Source organism: Bufo gargarizans, chromosome 1 (genome assembly GCF_014858855.1).
Source record: "Bufo gargarizans isolate SCDJY-AF-19 chromosome 1, ASM1485885v1, whole genome shotgun sequence".
Taxonomy (NCBI): Eukaryota; Metazoa; Chordata; class Amphibia; order Anura; family Bufonidae; genus Bufo; species Bufo gargarizans.
In genome coordinates, this window is record NC_058080.1 from 342,922,531 (window position 1) to 342,941,506 (window position 18,976).

At 44.4% G+C, this 18,976-nt stretch overlaps 1 protein-coding gene across 1 annotated transcript in view; it reads left to right on the forward strand.

Annotated features, from left to right (window-relative positions):
* Positions 1-18,976, forward strand: part of LOC122927160 (protein unc-13 homolog A-like) — a 2,447,183-nt gene that overhangs the window by 1,519,561 nt on the left and 908,646 nt on the right. Inside the window, 1 exon segment of the mRNA XM_044278759.1 lies at positions 1,774-1,859. Coding sequence (XP_044134694.1) covers positions 1,774-1,859 — 86 coding nt within the window.

Sequence of the window (18,976 nt, forward strand, 5' to 3'; positions counted from 1 at the left end):
ATTCACGTACGCCGTTCGCGAACGGAAAATTTTATGTTTGCGACAACTCTAATTATTACACTCCAGAAATACATCCAGGGGCCTCTTGAACTCTTTTAGTGAATGCATCATCACAAACCACCTCATCAGGCAGAGAGACCATAGTCTTTCCATAAAGAATCCTCTTCTATGTTTGTGTAGAAACTTTCTTTCCTCTATATGTAGAGGATGTCCCCTCATCACAGTCCTGGGTAAGCTTCAGAGAATCAAGCTTCATATCATAGATCCAAAGTCAATAGGTTCAAATGCTTTGGTTTTAATACTGTCTGGAGACTGTCTCCATACAGCATTAAAAAGTATAGCCAATGTTTAGGCAAAATTTGTTTCACCCAAAGTCGTCTAAGACTTTGGTGAATGAATGCAGTATTTACTTCTGCATTTTTGAAAACATTTTAAATTAGCAATCCAAAGTCGGGTTTGGTACCGTGGTACCAGACAGTACCAAATCCGACTTCGGATTCCTAATTTTAAATGTTCTTAATGATGCAGAAATGAATACCGAATTCATTCACTGAAGTCTTGTGCGACTTTGGGTGAAAAGAAGTTTGGCTCCACAGAGCCAATACATTTAAATGTTGTATGAAGACAGCATAAGTATTGAAGTGTTTGACCGAATCAACTATGGATCCAAAGCTCGATTCACTCAATACTAGTCCTGGGTATAAATAGATAAGGGAGAGATCTCTGTACTGACCTTTGATGTATTTACAGTATTAATAGTTATTAGATCTCCCCTCAGTTGTCTTTTTTCTAAACTGAATAACCCTATATATGATAATCTTTCTGGGTATTTTAGTGCACTCTTTCCAGTTATTACGGTACTTTAGTTGCCCTCTCCTGCTCTGCTATGTCTCTTGTTCACAATACTCCATGTGTGGTGACTAATGATTTGTAAAATGGCAGGACTATGTTCTCATCACATGAATCTATGCCCCTTTTGATGCACCCCGTGATCTTCTTGGCCTTGGCAGCAGCTGCCTGGACACAGGTTTCTATAGTTAAGTTTAATATAAAATTTCTAAGTCCTTTTCCATGTCAATGTTACTTAGTGTTTTACCATTTAGTATGTACGGGAGAATTGCATTATTCCTTCCCTTACATTTATCAGTGTTAAACATTATCTGCCACTTCTCTGCCAAAGCCTCTAATGTATCCATATCCATCTGTAGCAGCAGCAGATGGTCTTTGTTAAATAGTATTTGGACTTTTGACCTGTACTTCATTGTATTTTAGTGTGTCCCCAATCTCTATACTGATATCCAAGCTAATCCAAGCCATCAGTATATAACACGGGAATAACCTTTTTATAGTTCACTAATATTATGTACCTATTTGATAACTAGGCCTAGATTTACTATGTGTCTGTGCCAAAAATCTGTTTAAAAATTGAAGCAAATTGGCACATCTTTGATTTCTACACTATTTTTTACATGCTCGATGGGGGAGGGGAGGGTGCTTTGTGGCAAAGGAGCCAGGGCCAAAGATGTACTATTTAGGGCCAAAATTAGAATTCTGGCATAAAAGTCTGTCTCAAGTGAAGCCAAATAATGATTGATATAGAGCCAGAGAAATGTGTACAGTATATCCTTGCACCAGACTTATCATGCACCCTATGATAAATCTTGTGCAAATCTAGACAGCCAGTCTAAGCATACGCTATATTTAGGATTATTAAACCTGGACCATAGTCTTTTACATTCCCGCCTTTGGCTACTTCTCTTTTTGTTTTCTTAGGTTCCCCCAGGAACTTAATGTTGGTAAAATCAGCGCTGAAGTTATGTGGAGTCTCTTTGCTCAGGATATGAAATATGCCATGGAAGGTAAGCCCTCCTTGTGTATTAAAAGGGTTGTCCAGCAAATTGAATAAAAAAAAAAAAAAAAAAACTCTTATGTTATAATATTGTCACAGTGCGCTTCTCTGTGCCTGAGTTGCTACGTAGGCTGGCTGCTTGTCCTCTTGTGTACTGGCTGCAGGCTGCCCTCCTGTGTAAGCTGGTTACTTGGGACTGCGTGCTGGCTGAGGTATCTGTGTTGAACCGCCTGTGTATGTTTCTCCTCCCTGATTGTGGTTCTGTTCCGGTGCCCGGATTGCTGTTTACCCTCGTGATCTGGCAGCGGTATTCCATGTTTGCCAGTTGCCAGGGGCAACATCCGGTGCTTCTGCTTGTGTTCTGGTCCTGGCCTGATAGGGTTAATGTCACGACCCCTGGTCATGGTCGTGACTCCTTGGGAGCCGCATGCAGTTATCCGCGGTCTGGTGTTGTCGCAACCGCAGCTGGGGGCACTTAGTGGTTTGCCTCAGGTGCGGTTGCCGCGAATAACAGGCATGCGTGCGGTTGCCCTTGGCAACGTGTTTTGGTGTGCACGTCCTTCGTCTGTGTTTGTGTGCACTTCCTTGTCTGTTTGTTGTGCACGAGGTTGTATGCACTTGGACACCTCCCTTCACCTGCGGTTGTCCGTGGCAACGTCTGGTGTTGTGCATGTGGTGGCAGGGTCTCTGCCTGCTGGTTGTTCTGCAGGACACGGTGGCCACGCATGCCGTTGCCAGCGGTGACAGGTGAGTGAGTGTGTGTGCTATTCCCCTTTCAGTTGGTGTTTTCCCTTCTGTGGTGTAGGAAGGGTTAACTCCCTTCCCAGTGTGTGTGTTGTCACTGGGTGTGGTTGACTGGTGGGTGTGGCCTTTCGGCCTATATAGCCTGAGACTCCTGCAGGCTTCAGTAGGTTGCTCTCAGCCATGCTGGCTGGAGCAGCCTCCTGTCTCCTCCATCTGCCTGGTGAGGACCAACCTTCTGGTCATAAAACCTTGTTAGTAAAACCTTTGTTACCTTGTCTGATGTTATGTTTATGTGTATGTGGTTGCTGGTTTGTTGCACCTTATGGTTCCCTGGTTCCCCGTGTGATGTATGTTGTGTGCTGTTGTCTTTTCTGTGGTTGTTAGACAGACAGCACTTTTGCATGGGTTCCGGGCTGTGTGTTTATGGCAGGTAGGTGAGGTAGTAGTTCCACATACCTGCCACTGCCATAAGGTGTATTGGTTTCCCCTTATTTACCAGCTTGGCCTTTCTAGGCTCCTGTTCCTCCGTGTTCTGGAGGAACAGGTAGTCTATCCAGCTCCTAGCCTAGGGACCTGCGGAGGGATAGTAGGGACCCGAGGTTCCAGCGCATGGGTCCTCCTACCCTAAAGGTCGGCCCATGCAGGTTAGGAGTTAGGGTCAGATCAGGGAGACTTTAGGAGGTGACCTGCTCCCTGATCCTGTGGTCCTGGCCTTGCAGCGACCCAACATCTACGGGTACCGCACGGCTGGGGGTTTCCCCCACCGCCAGCCGTGACAGTATGTCCAGAAGGTTGGTCCTCACCAGGCAGATGGAGGAGACAGGAGGCTGCTCCAGCCAGCATGGCTGAGAGCAACCTACTGAAGCCTGCAGGAGTCTCAGGCTATATAGGCCGAAAGGCCACACCCACCAGTCAACCACACCCAGTGACAACACACACACTGGGAAGGGAGTTAACCCTTCCTACACCACAGAAGGGAAAACACCAACTGAAAGGGGAATAGCACACACACTCACTCACCTGTCACCGCTGGCAACGGCATGCGTGGCCACCGTGTCCTGCAGAACAACCAGCAGGCAGAGACCCTGCCACCACATGCACAACACCAGACGTTGCCACGGACAACCGCAGGTGAAGGGAGGTGTCCAAGTGCATACAACCTCGTGCACAACAAACAGACAAGGAAGTGCACACAAACACAGACGAAGGACGTGCACACCAAAACACGTTGCCAAGGGCAACCGCACGCATGCCTGTTATTCGCGGCAACCGCACCTGAGGCAAACCACTAAGTGCCCCCAGCTGCGGTTGCGACAACACCAGACCGCGGATAACTGCATGCGGCTCCCAAGGAGTCACGACCATGACCAGGGGTCGTGACAGTTAATCCTCATGAATTGTGGGTGGGCCGGTTGCTGCAGGTGCACTCGTTTAGCACCTATTTCTCCCAGTTCCTGTGGTCAGTTCTGGTTTAGTCAGTCTGTTCTGTTTACTCTGTTCTGTTCAGGCTGTGAGTATGTCTGTCCTGGTCCTGCTTGCTGGATGTAGTCTCTTGTTGCTGACCCAAGATGCTTTCTGGCTACACTTCGGTGGTATTGCCTAGTTCGGAAGAGGTCCTTTGATCCTCAGAGGAGGATTCACCATCCGTGTACAGCTCTGCCTGGGGCTGCCTAGCTTCTAGGGGTGCAGACATCTGCTTCTGGTTCTTTTCTGTACTAGGTTGCAGCGTCTGTTGTCCCTGGTTACCCGTGTAGCCATTGACTCGGTTTATGCTCTGGAGTAGCCCCTGGCAATTACCGTTGCACCAGAAGCACTAGTAAAGACCTGGTCTTGCTTAGTCACGCCCCTCCAGAGTATTGCCAGTCAGCGGCACAGTGGGTTCACACCCGCTGATCCTTGCAGTGCATTTTGGTTTCCGGGTTTTGTCATTTGCTTTTATTACTTATGTAATAAAGTCCTGTTGTACCTTGGTCTGTTTCCCCTGTTCCTGTTTTCCAGACGTCCCGGAGGCTTACCCAGGGTCCCTGGCATGTGACAAATATAACCTAAGGATAAGTGAATCATTTTGTAAAGAAACAAGCTTGCTACGAAATTTACAATATTTAGTTCACTAAATGAACGCGAAACATTTCAGGTTTGCTTGGGATGAATCAAGGACAGATGGGTGTATGCAGTGTCTAACAGAAAACAACCTTAGACAGTAGTCATAAGCAAGCATCTATTCTAGTGTAACAGGGACATTCTAGGGAAATAGTAGACAAACTAATTTTGTAGTATACTGGGGACTTTGATCAGGGAAAGCTTTGAGGGAGCAAGTGTCTTGGGCACAGTGCTTAATTATACAGTAATACAGCTGCTGCAGAACCTCATTCTAGCAGTTCTACGATACAAAATCAGCCTCCTACAAGATTATTATTTTTTCCCGTTGAACAGAGACAGCTGTTTGTTTTTTTAAACTCAAGTTTCTGTATAGGATTATTTACAACACTGCACCCCAATAGCATTCTGTTGCTGAGCAGTTGCATATTTTTTATATGCATTTTTGTATATGCATTGCATTATAACAAAAGCATTTTTTCTGTAATAATGCCATCTGTATACCAAATTTGTATGTTATTGTTATATTGGTGTGTGTATGGGGGAGGGAGATTGCATGACAAATTTTCAACTTGTCCTTAACATTTAAGAATGGTCTTTTTTCAACCTGTGTTTTTAAATGCAAATGACACAGTAGACAGAAATTAGTTACCAGCCTTTCCTGCATCATTATATTAGACATGTTGAAGGAGGGAATAATTGCATGATAGGTTTTTAACATGTGTCTTAATAGTAAATAAAGCTTTTTTTTATTTAAAAATGAAAATAACACAGTAGGCCAAAACATTACTGGCTTTTCGTGCATCGTTATATTGGTGTTGTTGGGAGGAATAATTGCATTACAAGTTTGCAAAATGTGGTTTAAGAGTAAAGAAAGGTATTTTAAGCTGTGTTTTTAAATGAAAATAACATACTAGGCAGAAATCTTAGCGGCACTAGTACTGCAATATTCCCTGTAAAATGTCAATAGCAGTGTTCAGTGTGTTTGTAGAAGGGGAAGGACATTTAATTGTGCCTCTGTTTTTAAATGAAAGAAAACACACTTGCAATTTTGCTATAACTTTTCCATAATTTGTGTGACTGTGTGCAAAGCTGTGATTATTCATTTTGGAAAATTGTAAGCTTTCATTAGGTTTCATAAAAAAAGGTCTGGAATATCGAAAAGTTCAAAACGAAGGTCCAGGCCATGTCCTCCCAGATCCAGAATGTGGGTAGTAGCAGCACCATCTGGCTAGAAATAGTAGACCAACGTTCTGCCTGGCTTTGGAAATCCAAACTGTACTCTTGCTTCTTCAAATTAAAGAGGACCTTTCACCGATCCTGACATTGTGAACTAAGTATACAGACATGGAGAGCGGCACCCGGGGATCTCACTGCACTTACTATTATCCCTGGGCGACGCTCCGTTCTCCCACTATGCCCTCCGGTATCTTCGGTCACTAAGTTATGGTAGGCGGAGTCTGCCCTTGTTCTGCTGTAGCGTTGGCCAATCGCATCGCAGAGCTCACAGCCTGGGAGAAAATAACCTCTCAGGCTGTGAGCTCTGCTCTGAGATTGGCCAGAGCTACAGCAGAAAGACGGCAGACTCCGCCTACCATAACTTAGTGACCTAAATCTCCGCCTACCATAACTTAGTGACTGAAGATACCGGAGGGCATAGCGGGGGAACGGAGGGGCGCCCAGGGATAATAGTAAGTGCAGTGAGATCCCCGGGCGCCGCTCCCCATGTCTGTATACTTAGTTCACAATGTCAGGATCGGTGAAAGGTCCTCTTTAAAAGAAAGATTATTTCTTGGGTTGTTCAAAACCAGACAGTCTTTTTTTATAACATGTATCACTTGGTGGGCTTAGGCTCTGATACTCTAGTGGGCTTCAAAGGTTTAGGTGAAATCTCAAAACCTATTAGACTTTATTGATGATATATGGGTTGGGCATCCATAATACTTTTCTCTGGTGGCGCAAAGAACTCAAGTCCGGCTCTACTTGTTTGTGCAAGTAAATAAATTCTGACCCTGTTAGGTCATCATTTTGGTTCCTTGGTTCCCTAACTAGCCACTGTGGAAGCTTTTTATTATGAAAAAGCATAACATATGAGACAGCACAGTATTTTTTAAACGTTTGTTAATGCTGTCAACCATATGTTTCCCATGGCTATATAAGTCCGTGTCACACTGGCTTAGTTGCCCATAGCACATTATTTGCTATTGATGTCATTGCCTTCAAGAGCTTGGGGGGGGAGGGAATGCAAAAATTCATAAAAGCTTAACAAAAAGACATAAACATCTAAATAAATTATTGGGGCCTCTATCCCTGTACATTAACCCAGAGGGAGCTAATAGCAGGATGGGGGGAAAAATGATATATATATATATGATTTATATATATATCTTATCCACCCACTAGAGAAGAGCAACGTTTGGAAAAATTCAATTTGGCAGCTTTGCCGAATTTTGACAAGAAATTTGATTAATTACAAATTAATTTATCATGGATTGCTCTGTTAGGCTACTTTCACACTAGCATTTTAGTTTTACAGTATTGAGATACGTAGGGGCTCAATACCGGAAAAAAACATCTTACATTTTGTACCCATTCATTGTCAATGGGGACAAAACTGAACTGAACAGCACGGAATGCTCAAAAATGCATTCTGTTCCATTTAGTTGTGTTCCCATACCGGAGAGCAAACCGCAACATGTTGTAGTTTGCTTTCTGTCCTGGGATGAGGAGCAAGATGGATCCGGCATGACCCCCAATACAAGTCAATAGGGACGGATCAGTTTTCTCTGCCACAATCTGACACAATAGAAAACGGATCCGTCCTCCATCGACTTTCAATAGAGATCATGACAGATCCGTCTTGGCAATGTTAAAGATAATACAACCTGTAGCTGGCCGGCTAAGAACTGTCCTAGATTGCTAATATAGCTTGTGTGTTTATACAGCTAGACCTGCCAATAACCTTAATACAGTTCCTATGTTTGTGTTAAAGACAAAAGCAGAGTTATTTACAGTGACTTCATGTTTGGATGTCATGTAACTGTTATATATTGTGTTCACAGAAGCAAAAAAGATAATATGCCTTTAATCCCTTAAGGACCGGGCCATTTTTTGCAAATCTGACCAGTGTCACTTTATGTGGTGATAACTTTAAAAGGCTTTTAACTTATCCAGACCATTCTGAGATTTTTTTTTTTGTCACATTTGTCACATGTTGTACTTAATGACACGTATTTATAAAAAAAATACAAAATTTACCAAAAATTGGGAAAAATTAGCATATTTCCAAGTTTCAATTTCTCTACTTCTATAATACATAGTAATACCTACAAAAATAGTTATTACTTTACATTCCCCATATGTCTACTTCATGTTTGGATCATTTTGGGAATGCCATTTTAGTTTTTGGGGATGTTGCAAAGCTTAGAAGTTTAGAAGCAAATCTTGACATTTTTCTGACATTTTCAAAAACCCAATTTTTAGGGACCAGTCAAGGTCTGAAGTCTCTTTGTGAGGCTTACATAATATAAACCACCCTAATATTCTAGAAACTACACCCCTCAAGGTATTCAAAACTGATTTTACAAACGTCGTTAAACCTTTAGGTGCTCCACAAGAGTTAATGGAAAATTGAGATAACATTTTTGGCACATTTTCCATTATAATCCATTTTTTCCAGTTACAAAGCAAGGGTTAACAGCCAAACAAAATGCTATATTTATTCCCCCGATTCTATCATTTTCAAAAACACCCCATATGTGGCAGTAAAATACTGTACGGGCACACAGTAGGGCGTAGAGGGAAAGTTGCGCTGTGTGGTTTTTGGAAGGCAGATTTTGCTGGACTGGTTGATTTACACCATGTCCCATTTGAAGCCCCCCTGATGCACCCCTAGAGTAGAAACTCCCTAAAAGTGACCCCATTTTGGAAACTGCGGGATAAGGTAGCAGTTTTGTTGGGACTATTTTTAGGGTACATATGATTTTTGGTTTATCTATATTACATTTTTGTGAGGCAAGGTTATCAAAAATATAAATTCTGAAATTTCATCTCCATTTGCCATAAACTGTTGAGGAACACCTAAAAGGTTAATAAAGTTTGTAAAATCAGTTTTGAATACCTTTAGGGGTGTAGTTTCTTAGATGTGTTTGCTTTTATGAAGTTTCTACTCTATGGGGTGGATCAGGGGGGTTTCAAATAGGACATGGTGCCCCCCAAAAAAGGCCATCATAATCTGCCTTCCAGGAACCACACAGCGTTCCTTTCCTTCTGCGCCTTGTCGTTTGGTCATACAGCAATTTACAACCACATATTGGGTGTTTCTGTAAACTTCAGAATCAGGGTAGTAAATATTAAGTTTTGTTTGGCTGTTAACCCTTGCTTTGTTACTGGAAAAGAATTAATAAAAATTGAAAATTTGCCCCAAAATTGCTGTTTTTGCACAGTTTTTACTTATTTATTTTTTACCTTGTTTATCTGAGGGGTTAGTTCATGGGGTATTTTTATAGAACAGATTCCTACGGACTCGGTGATATCTAATATGTGTACTTTTTATTTATTTATTTATGTTTTATACTATATTATCTTGTTTATAAACAAAAAATGCATTTTAGTATCTCTATAGTCTAAGAGTCAGTTTTTTGTTAATAATTTTTAGCCAATTATCTTATGTAGGGGCTAATTTTTTGCGGGATGAGGGGACAGTTTTATTGGCACTATTTTGGGGGGCATATGACTTTTTGATCGCTTGCTATTACAATTTTTGTGATGTAAGATGACAAAATAATACTTTTTTTGCACCGTTTTTATTTTATTTTTTGGACCGCGTTCATCTGAAGGGTTAGGTCATGGGGTATTTTTATACAGCAGATTCTTACGGACATGGCAATACCTAATATGTCTACTTTTGTTATTTATTTTAGTTTTACTAAATAATATTTTTGAAAAACATTTTTTTTGTTTTAGTGTCTCAAGTCTGAGAACCATAGTTTTTTATCCGATTGTCAGTGGCTAAATTGGGGAAGGGGAATATAAATTTGGTACTCCCTGAAGCAACCATCAATCCAGAGGCCCTGATGATCGGGGCACGTGTTACACTGAGTAGTGGTGTCCTGCCATATCCCCCTCCTGTGACACACTCTGCACTTTTTTGGGGTCCGTCCCTTCTTTCCAGTATGGTGGACCACACCTGGAAAGTGTTGGCCAGGGACAATCCGGGCGCCTCCAGTTGCCGATTTACTCTGGCCTGCTCTTTCCCGGTCAGAAAAGATCAGGGCCTTGAGGCAGCACAATGTCCTTGTGTTGCCAGCACAAAAGAGTTGTACAAGGCAACCTGTACCAAGAAGAACACAACTTTTTTGTATCATGTCATTATATGGCTTGAGAAGTGATCAGAGAGATCAACTCCTCCCATATTCCGATTGTAGTCGACGATACAATCTGTCACGGTCTGGAGTCAGGCTCGGAGGCCAGTAGCTATAGCAGCGGAGCAGATATTCACACTGGTCACCCTGGCTGATGACACGGGTTCACCTGAGGTGCGGGGTCTAAGTACTAACCGGTATTCGCCAGAGCTCCTGATGGTGGAGATGGACTTTGCTGCGTGTTAGTACCAGGTCGCGGTCCTCAGGATAGCCCCAGCAGGAGGTGAGCAAGCAGAGGTCCAGTAGCAGATATAGCAGACAGGGATCAAGCAGAAGCGTGGTTGAATAACAAGCCAAAGTCGGTAACAAATAGTGCAGGTTGGGGATTAAGCAGGAGCGTAGTCGAGGAACAAGCCAAATGTCAGTAACGGATGGTAGCAGAGATACGGTCGGCAGCAGTAAGACAAGAGCAAGATATTGGCTGGTAAAGCACAATAATCTGGCAACCAGGAAGTGCAGAGACATGGCTTAAATCAGGAAGTTCATGGGAGGAGCAAGGGGTTCAAGGTTCAAGGCAAACAAGATTCAAGACAAGATCATTCAAGGAATAGTCTAAGGAACTGTCCAGCACTTCAGGTGGCTCAGCAGAGGTCCCAGGTTCAAGTCCAGATCCTAACAGTACTCCCGTCCTCCCAGGACATCCCCTGGATGTCTTAGGGCCAGGTTTGTGAGGAAACCTCTGGTGGAATTCCTTTGTTAATCTAGGGGCGTGAACATTCTCAGCCGGCTCCCAAGAGTTTTCTTCTGGCCCATATCCTTCCCATTGAACCAGATATTGTAATTTTTTCCGAAAGATCCTGGAGTCAAGAATTTTTTCCACCACAAATTCTTCTTCACCCTGTACTTCAACAGGTGGAGGAGGAGGATGAATTCTTCCAGAAAAAGTATTTTCATGAAACGTTTTAAGTAGCGATACATGAAAAACAGGGTGAATCCTCATATTGTCGGGAAGTTTTAGGCGAAAAGTGACCGGGTTGATTTGAGAAGAAATCTCAAAAGGTCCCACAAACTTTTGACCCAACTTAGCACATGGAACCTGAACCTTCAAATTTTTGGTAGATAACCAAACATTGTCACCTACTTGAAAGGTGGGGATTGATCTCCGATGTCTGTCAGCAGCTTTCTTGTAATATTCCTGAGCCTCCTTCAATGTGTCTGTCAATTTCTCCTGGATCTCCTGTAATGAAGTTAATCTGTCTGTAACAGCAGGAATTGGAGTTGAAATAGGTAGCCCTGGAATAAAAACTGGATGATACCCAGTGTTTAGGAAAAAGGGGCTTTGGGAAGTGGAGCTATGTTTAGAGTTATTGTAAGCAAACTCTGCCGTAGGAAGGTAGTCCACCCAATCATCCTGAAGATAACTCACAAAGCATCGAAGGTATTGCTCCAAGGTTTGATTGGTCCTCTCGGTCTGACCATTAGACTGTGGATGAAAAGCTGAGGACAGATTAATTGTTACACCCAACGCTGAGCAAAAACTTCTCCAAAATTTAGAGGTAAACTGTACTCCTCTGTCAGACACCACATCATCTGGAATTCCATGTAGTTTAAAAACTTCCCGGACCATTACTTCTGCAGTATGTTCGGCAGAGGGTACCCCCTTAACTGGAATAAAATGAGCCATTTTAGTGAGACGGTCCACAACTACCAGTATGGTGGTCACCCCTTTAGAAAGGGGAATGTCAACCACAAAGTCCATCGAAATTGACCCCCATGGTCTTGATGGAACAGGCAGTGGTTGAAGTAACCCCAGAGGAGACGATCGGGGTGTCTTATTGCGAGCACAGGTTCGACGCGAAGCCACATAATTCTTGACATCTTTCTTGTACCCAGGCCACCAAAAGGAACGTGATAAGAGTTCCTCTGTCTTAGAAACCCCAAAATGACCAGCAAGTTTAGAGTCGTGAACCAACCTGAGGGCTTCTACTCGAACTGATTCAGGTACATAGAGGCAATGCGCTTGAGTTCAAAAACCGTTGCTGTACTTGAGGTTAAAGTCTTTAGGAGGATGATTAAGAAGTGGGTCATTCTCATACCCCTTCTTGAGAAGATTAAGAAAGGTCTTAGAACTCATGGCCCCTAGAAAGTTCTTTTGAGGCAGGATCGTACATTCGGAGTTGCTTTCCTGGAGAGGCCCAGACAACATCCGTGACAGGGCATCAGCCTTACCATTCCTTGACCCAGGGCGGTACGAGATAACGAAATTGAACCTCGAGAAGAATAGGGTCCAACCTGCTTGTCTAGATGACAACCTCTTGGCAGAACGAATAAATTCTAAATTTTTGTGATCCGTGAGAACGGTTACAGGGTGCTTAGCCCCTTCCAGCAGATGCCTCCACTCAGAAAATGCTTGCTTAATTGCCAGCAGCTCCTTGTTTCCAATGTCATAATTCTTCTCGTCTGGAGACATCAGTCGAGAGAAATAAGCACAAGGATGAAGCTGCATTCTTTCTCCAATTCGCTGAGAAAGAATAGCTCCCACAGCAGAATCTGAAGCATCAACTTCTACGATGAAAGGTAGTTCAGGATCTGGATGTACCAGTATTGGTGCAGTAGTGAAGAGAGTCTTTAGATTACTAAAGGCAGCTTGTGACTCAGATGACCACAAAAAGGGTATTCCTTTCTTTGTCATCTGTGTAATTGGAGCTATTACCTTGGAGAAATTTCTTATAAATCTCCTGTAAAAGTTAGCAAATCCAACAAATCGTTGTATCTCCTTAACATTCGTAGGGACAGGCCAATCCACCACTGCTTTGATCTTATCGGGATCCATGCTTACCCGTCAGAAGAAATTATGTAACCCAAGAACTGGATCTGACTTTGTTCAAACTCGCATTTCTCTAGTTTTATGTAAAGTTGATTCTGCCTTAGTCTCTTGAGGACAATACAGACATGCTTGTGGTGTTCTTCCAAATTATCAGAAAAAATTTGAATATCATCCAAATAGGCTATTACAAACTGATCCAGCAAATCTCGGAAAACATCATTAATAAAATGCTGAAAGGTTGCGGGAGCATTGCACAGTCCAAAGGGCATGACCAAAGACTCAAAATGTCCATATCTGGTTCTGAAAGCAGTTTTCCATTCATCTCCAGGACGAATGCGGACAAGGTTGTATGCCCCCCGTAAATCTAATTTGGTAAAGAGCTTGGCGGAGCGGAGTCTCTCGAGCATTTCTGGAATCAGTGGAAGTGGATAGCGATTTTTAATTGTGATCCTGTTTAAATCTCTGTAGTCGATACACGGACGCAGGGTTGAGTCCTTTTTCTCCACGAAGAACAAGGCTGCCCCAGCAGGAGAGGTTGAGTGTCTGATAAAACCCTTCTCCAGATTCTCATTAAGCCACTCCCAGAGCACCTTCAGCTCAGGTTCTGATAAAGAAAAAAGGCGACCAAAGGGTATTTCTGCCCCTGGAAGCAATTCAATGGGGCAATCATACGAGCGATGAGGAGGCAGCTGATCGGCGTTCTTTTTATCACAAACGTCACAAAACTCAAGATATTGTGGAGGTAGCTTGTCATATGACTGGGTAGTTACCATAACTGCTTGTGAATCCAGGGTTGGTGGAGGGCTTATTTGATAAGATTCCCTGCAATGTTTTTTGCAATGGTCAGAGGTAAAACTTAAAGAACGTGTTTCCCAGTTGATGGAGGGATTATGGATAGAGAACCAAGGAATGCCCAGGATGATAGGGAACTTGGGTGATGTGATCAGCTGAAAACTGATAGTCTCCTGATGGTCAGTCTCAATTAGGAGTTTAAGTGAAACAGTCTCATGGGTAACAGGTCCTGAAGATAAGGGTGAGCCATCCACAGTTTCCATATCAACAGGGGTGAGTTTATTTCTTATTTGAATGTTATGATTTTGGGCAAATTCAATGTCCATGAAGTTTCCCCCGGCCCCTGAGTCCAGCATAGCAGAACAAGGTATTTCACCATCTTCAACGATAAGCTTTATAGGGATGATAAAATGAGTTGATAAAGAATGAACTTTATTTGCTTCCTGAATCAAAGGAGAGACAGACTGAGAAATTTTATTGTTCAGATACAACATCAGTTGCCGCAATTGTCCTTCTAAATTTATTGGGACAATTAATTGCGTAGTGTCGAGCGTTTCCACAATAAAGACATAAGTTCTCTGAACGTCGTCTTTCTTTCTCCTGAGTAGTAATAGATCTTTTAATAACATCCACCTGCATAGGTTCAGCACTGTCAGAATCTGGAAGAACTCTTGGACCCTTAGGAGTAAACTGGCTAGTAGAAAAACGCATGTCACCATTACTGCCTAGGATTCCCAGTCTCTCTTTTCTCCTTTCAGTAAGCCTCTGATCAATTCGAATACATAATTTAATAAAAGCCTCAAGGTCTTCAGGACTTTCTACTCTGGCTAGCTCATCTTTTACTTGTTCAGAGAGTCCTTGACGGAACTGACTCTTTTGTGCTGCTGGATTCCAATTGGTATCTGAGATCCAACGTCGGAATTCTGTGGTGTATTCTGCAACTGAGCGTCTGCCCTGCCTTAATTTGTGTAATTTTGCCTCAGCAGTAGCGCAGCGGTTAGGATCATCGAAAACTTGATTCATAGCAGCCACAAAATTATTGAAATTATCCAGGATGACATCATCTTTCTCCACATAAGGGGAGGCCCAGGCTAAGGCTACCTCAGTCAGGAGATTAATAATAAACAGCACCCTTTTCCTGTCAGAAGTAAATGCAGCTGGTTGCATCTGAAAGTATATACAACACTGATTAAGGAAACCTCTGTAATGGTGACGGTCTCCATTAAACTTGAGTGGTAGGGGCATTCGTGCATTAGTATCTGCAGCAGCAGTGTCACGGAAACGAAAGTCCCGCAATTGTCTATGCAGATCAAGGATGTCCTCTTGTAGCCCTTTCACTTCAATTTGTAAATCAGCAAACTTCTCCTGGTAGTTAACACCAAATGCCTGCAACTCAGAGATTTGTACCCTGAGAGGAGCCACAGCAGCTGCTACAGCAGCCTCCATGTTTTGGGCCAGATTATTCTGTCACGGTCTGGAGTCAGGCTCGGAGGCCAGTAGCTATAGCAGCGGAGCAGATATTCACACTGGTCACCCTGGCTGATGACACGGGTTCACCTGAGGTGCGGGGTCTAAGTACTAACCGGTATTCGCCAGAGCTCCTGATGGTGGAGATGGACTTTGCTGCGTGTTAGTACCAGGTCGCGGTCCTCAGGATAGCCCCAGCAGGAGGTGAGCAAGCAGAGGTCCAGTAGCAGATATAGCAGACAGGGATCAAGCAGAAGCGTGGTTGAATAACAAGCCAAAGTCGGTAACAAATAGTGCAGGTTGGGGATTAAGCAGGAGCGTAGTCGAGGAACAAGCCAAATGTCAGTAACGGATGGTAGCAGAGATACGGTTGGCAGCAGTAAGACAAGAGCAAGATATTGGCTGGTAAAGCACAATAATCTGGCAACCAGGAAGTGCAGAGACATGGCTTAAATCAGGATGTTCATGGGAGGAGCAAGGGGTTCAAGGTTCAAGGCAAACAAGATTCAAGACAAGATCATTCAAGGAATAGTCTAAGGAACTGTCCAGCACTTCAGGTGGCTCAGCAAGTAGAGGCACCGCCAGACACAGCAGAGGTCCCAGGTTCAAGTCCAGATCCTAACACAATCGGGCTTGAGAACCGTTGCCGTGAATTGTGGACAGTACAAGGACATCCCTCTTGCCCTTATATCTGACCAGCAACAGGTTTCCACGGGTCGCACCCCTGGGGATAGGTATCTGGAGGGGGTGGGTAGGGAGGTTGCGTTGATTTTTCCGCACAGTCCCACAAGCGGACGTGGATCTGGCGGCGAGGGACTGGAAATAGTGGATACTATTATAAAAGTTATCCACGCACAGGTGGTAACCCTTATCTAGCAGTGGGTACATAAGGTCCCACACAAGCTTCCTGCTAACACCCGGAGTGGGGGGACATTCTGGGGGTTGAATACGGGAATCTTGCCCCTCGTACACACAAAACTTGTAAGTGTACCCTGAAGTACTCTCACAAAGTTTGTACAGCTTCACGCCATACCTCGCCCGCTTGAGGGAACATACTGGCGGAAAAAGAATATCCCCTTGAAAAGCAATGAGAGACTCATCAACCGCCACCTCCCTTCCAGGTACATAGGCCTGCACAAATTTGGCCCCAAAGTGATCGATGACCGGCCTTAATTTAAACAGGCGGTGATAGGGAGGATCACCTTGGGGGGGACTTGCTGCATTATCTGCATAATGCAGGCATTTCCGGATGGCCTCAAACCGGGTACGTGTCATGGCCGTACTGTAAAGTAGGCTCTGGTAGAGGACATCCCCACTCCAGTAAAGCCTGACACTAGTTTTTTTTTTACTAGGCCCATGTGCAGCACAAGGCCCCAAAACGTCCTCATTTCTGCTGCACTGACCAGAGTCCAGCCACTGGCCCTGGCCAAAAAGGAGCCCGGGTGCTGAGCAACGAACTGGTGGGCGTACAGGTTCGTCTGCTCCACCATCAGGTTTACAAAGTGGTCACTGAAAAAAAGACTAAAGTAGTCGTATTCAGGGAAGCCACTGTGGAAATCTAGATTCCTGGTTGGCCTACAAAATCAGGAATTGCGGGCTCGAAATGCTCTGAGGTACAACAGACAAGTTCACCGGCAGGGGGCTCCGGTGGACTTAACTGGTGGGCCGTAAAACTAGTACGAGCCCCAAATCTTCTCGTACTAGTGTGGGCCGCAGGGTCCCTAGAATGGCGGTCCCCTTGCTCCGCCTGGCGGAGTCTCCGCCACCTTGGGGGCTCATCATCATCGCTAGATGATAAGGAGGACGTAGATGACAAAAGGAAAGTAGGATCATCCTCACTGGGACTCTCGGACTCAGAGGCAAGCTGGGCGTATGCCTCCTTGGCCGAGAACATCCGGTGGGCCATAGGGGAGTGTGTGTGCGGGTGTGTGTGCATGTTAAATTTTATTTGGTGCACGTGTGTGGGGGCACAGGTGTTCACAAACTTACCCTAAACCTAACAGACAAAAAATAAATAAAAAATAACTATAAAAAGGCAAAAAATGAGAATAAATAAAAATAAAAATTCTAACTCGCTGATCAGCCGTCCAAAGCTGACCAGCGGTGGGGTGTGTGATGCGCTAACAGTGGCCAGACGCTAAGAGTGACGGCAACAGTCAGCATACGCAGAAAAAAAAAAGTTGTGGGGGGGTAGGGGGCAAGCTGCAGCACCCCTGGGGGGTCTAGGGTCACACAGCTGTGCTATGCACCCCAGACACCCGATTTAGGGTGCTTCAATCAAGAACTGTTTTTTGTTTTTTTTCCACTAACTTTCCCTGAATGTCCCTGCCTAACCTAACCTGTCCCTAACCTTTCCTTGGTGAAGGTGGTGCACAGATGGGGGTTCTGGGGCACAGATGGGGGTGATGGCTGATGATCCCTGCAGCTCTGGAGATCGACGTGCAGCGCTCCTCTCTCCTCGGCTCCCGGACACAAAAGGAGGAAGAGAGGAGCGCTGCAGTAATTTGAATGGCCCGCACGCCCCAGCCGACCAATCAGGGCCGATCCTGGATAACAGGATGGTGATTGGTGGTGTATTATCACACCACCGTTCACCATCCTGTTCCGGGTTATTGGGTCCCCAGAGACCAGAATAACCCGGAATCGCAGCAAACCACAGGTCTGAATCAACCTGCGGTTTGCTGCGATCGCCGACACAGGACCCCCCGACGCATTGTCCCAGGGTGCCTGCTCTGAGCAGACACCCAGTTCTGATCACCGACAGCCGCACCTTAAGAACCAGAACCGGTTAAGATTCATTATATAATGTAAGGTAAGCTCAATGACAGAAAGCAAGAAGCAGCATTAAAAGGAAAAAAGTTTGCCAGAATGTTTGAGAAGTGGAAATTATACATTAGAGGCATTTGTGGAAAGCTAAAACAAGAAAGTATAAAAGGGAACTTGAGTGATATGGTAGAGACGGTAAAAGAATCTGAATCAGGGCTTATGGCAGCACATGTCAACCTGCTGTCATTTACAACACCTTCCCAGGATATTGTAACGAACATGGACACATGTACTGATGAACAGATTTGGCAAAGCTCATGAGAGAACTATCATCTGCAGAAAACTATGATGAAGTTAAAGCAAGAAGTAGAATGAATAAGCTTTTTACTAGAGACTATGCTAGGTCCTTAGGGGGGATGGAATGTAGAGAATGACAAGTTCTTCTTTAAAGCCAGCCTGGCAGATCTCTGCACATTCACAGGGCAAGGCGTTACAGTACCCCCCATTCTACGAGTGACCTCAGGACACCCCGGACCAACTTTCTCCGGGTGTACCCTGTGAAAGGCCCTCACCAGGCGGCTAGCACTAACATTAGAAGCCGGAATCCACATTATTTCCTCGGGACCGTATCCCTTCCAGTGCACCAGGTATCGAAGGGAACCCCGAAGAACACGTGAGTCGAGAATGCTAGAGATCTCAAACTCTAAATTGCCATCAACCAGGACAGGAGGAGGTGGAAATGGAGATGGTTGCACAGGTTCCACATATTTCTTCAGTAAGGACCTGTGAAACACATTATGGCTCTTCCAGGTCTGCGGAAGATCCAGACGGAACACCACCAGGTTGACCACAGCAGATATTTTGTAAGGGCCAATAAATCTTGGACCCAGTTTCCAAGATGGTACCTTGAGCTTAATTTTTTTTGTGGCCAACCATACCAAATCACCCACACACAGGTCCGGACCAGTCATACGTCTCCTGTCAGCCATCTGTTTATATCTTTCACCCATCTTTTCCAAATTAACTTGGATCTTCCGATGACAAGGCGAAAGAGAATCTCTCCTCTTCTGG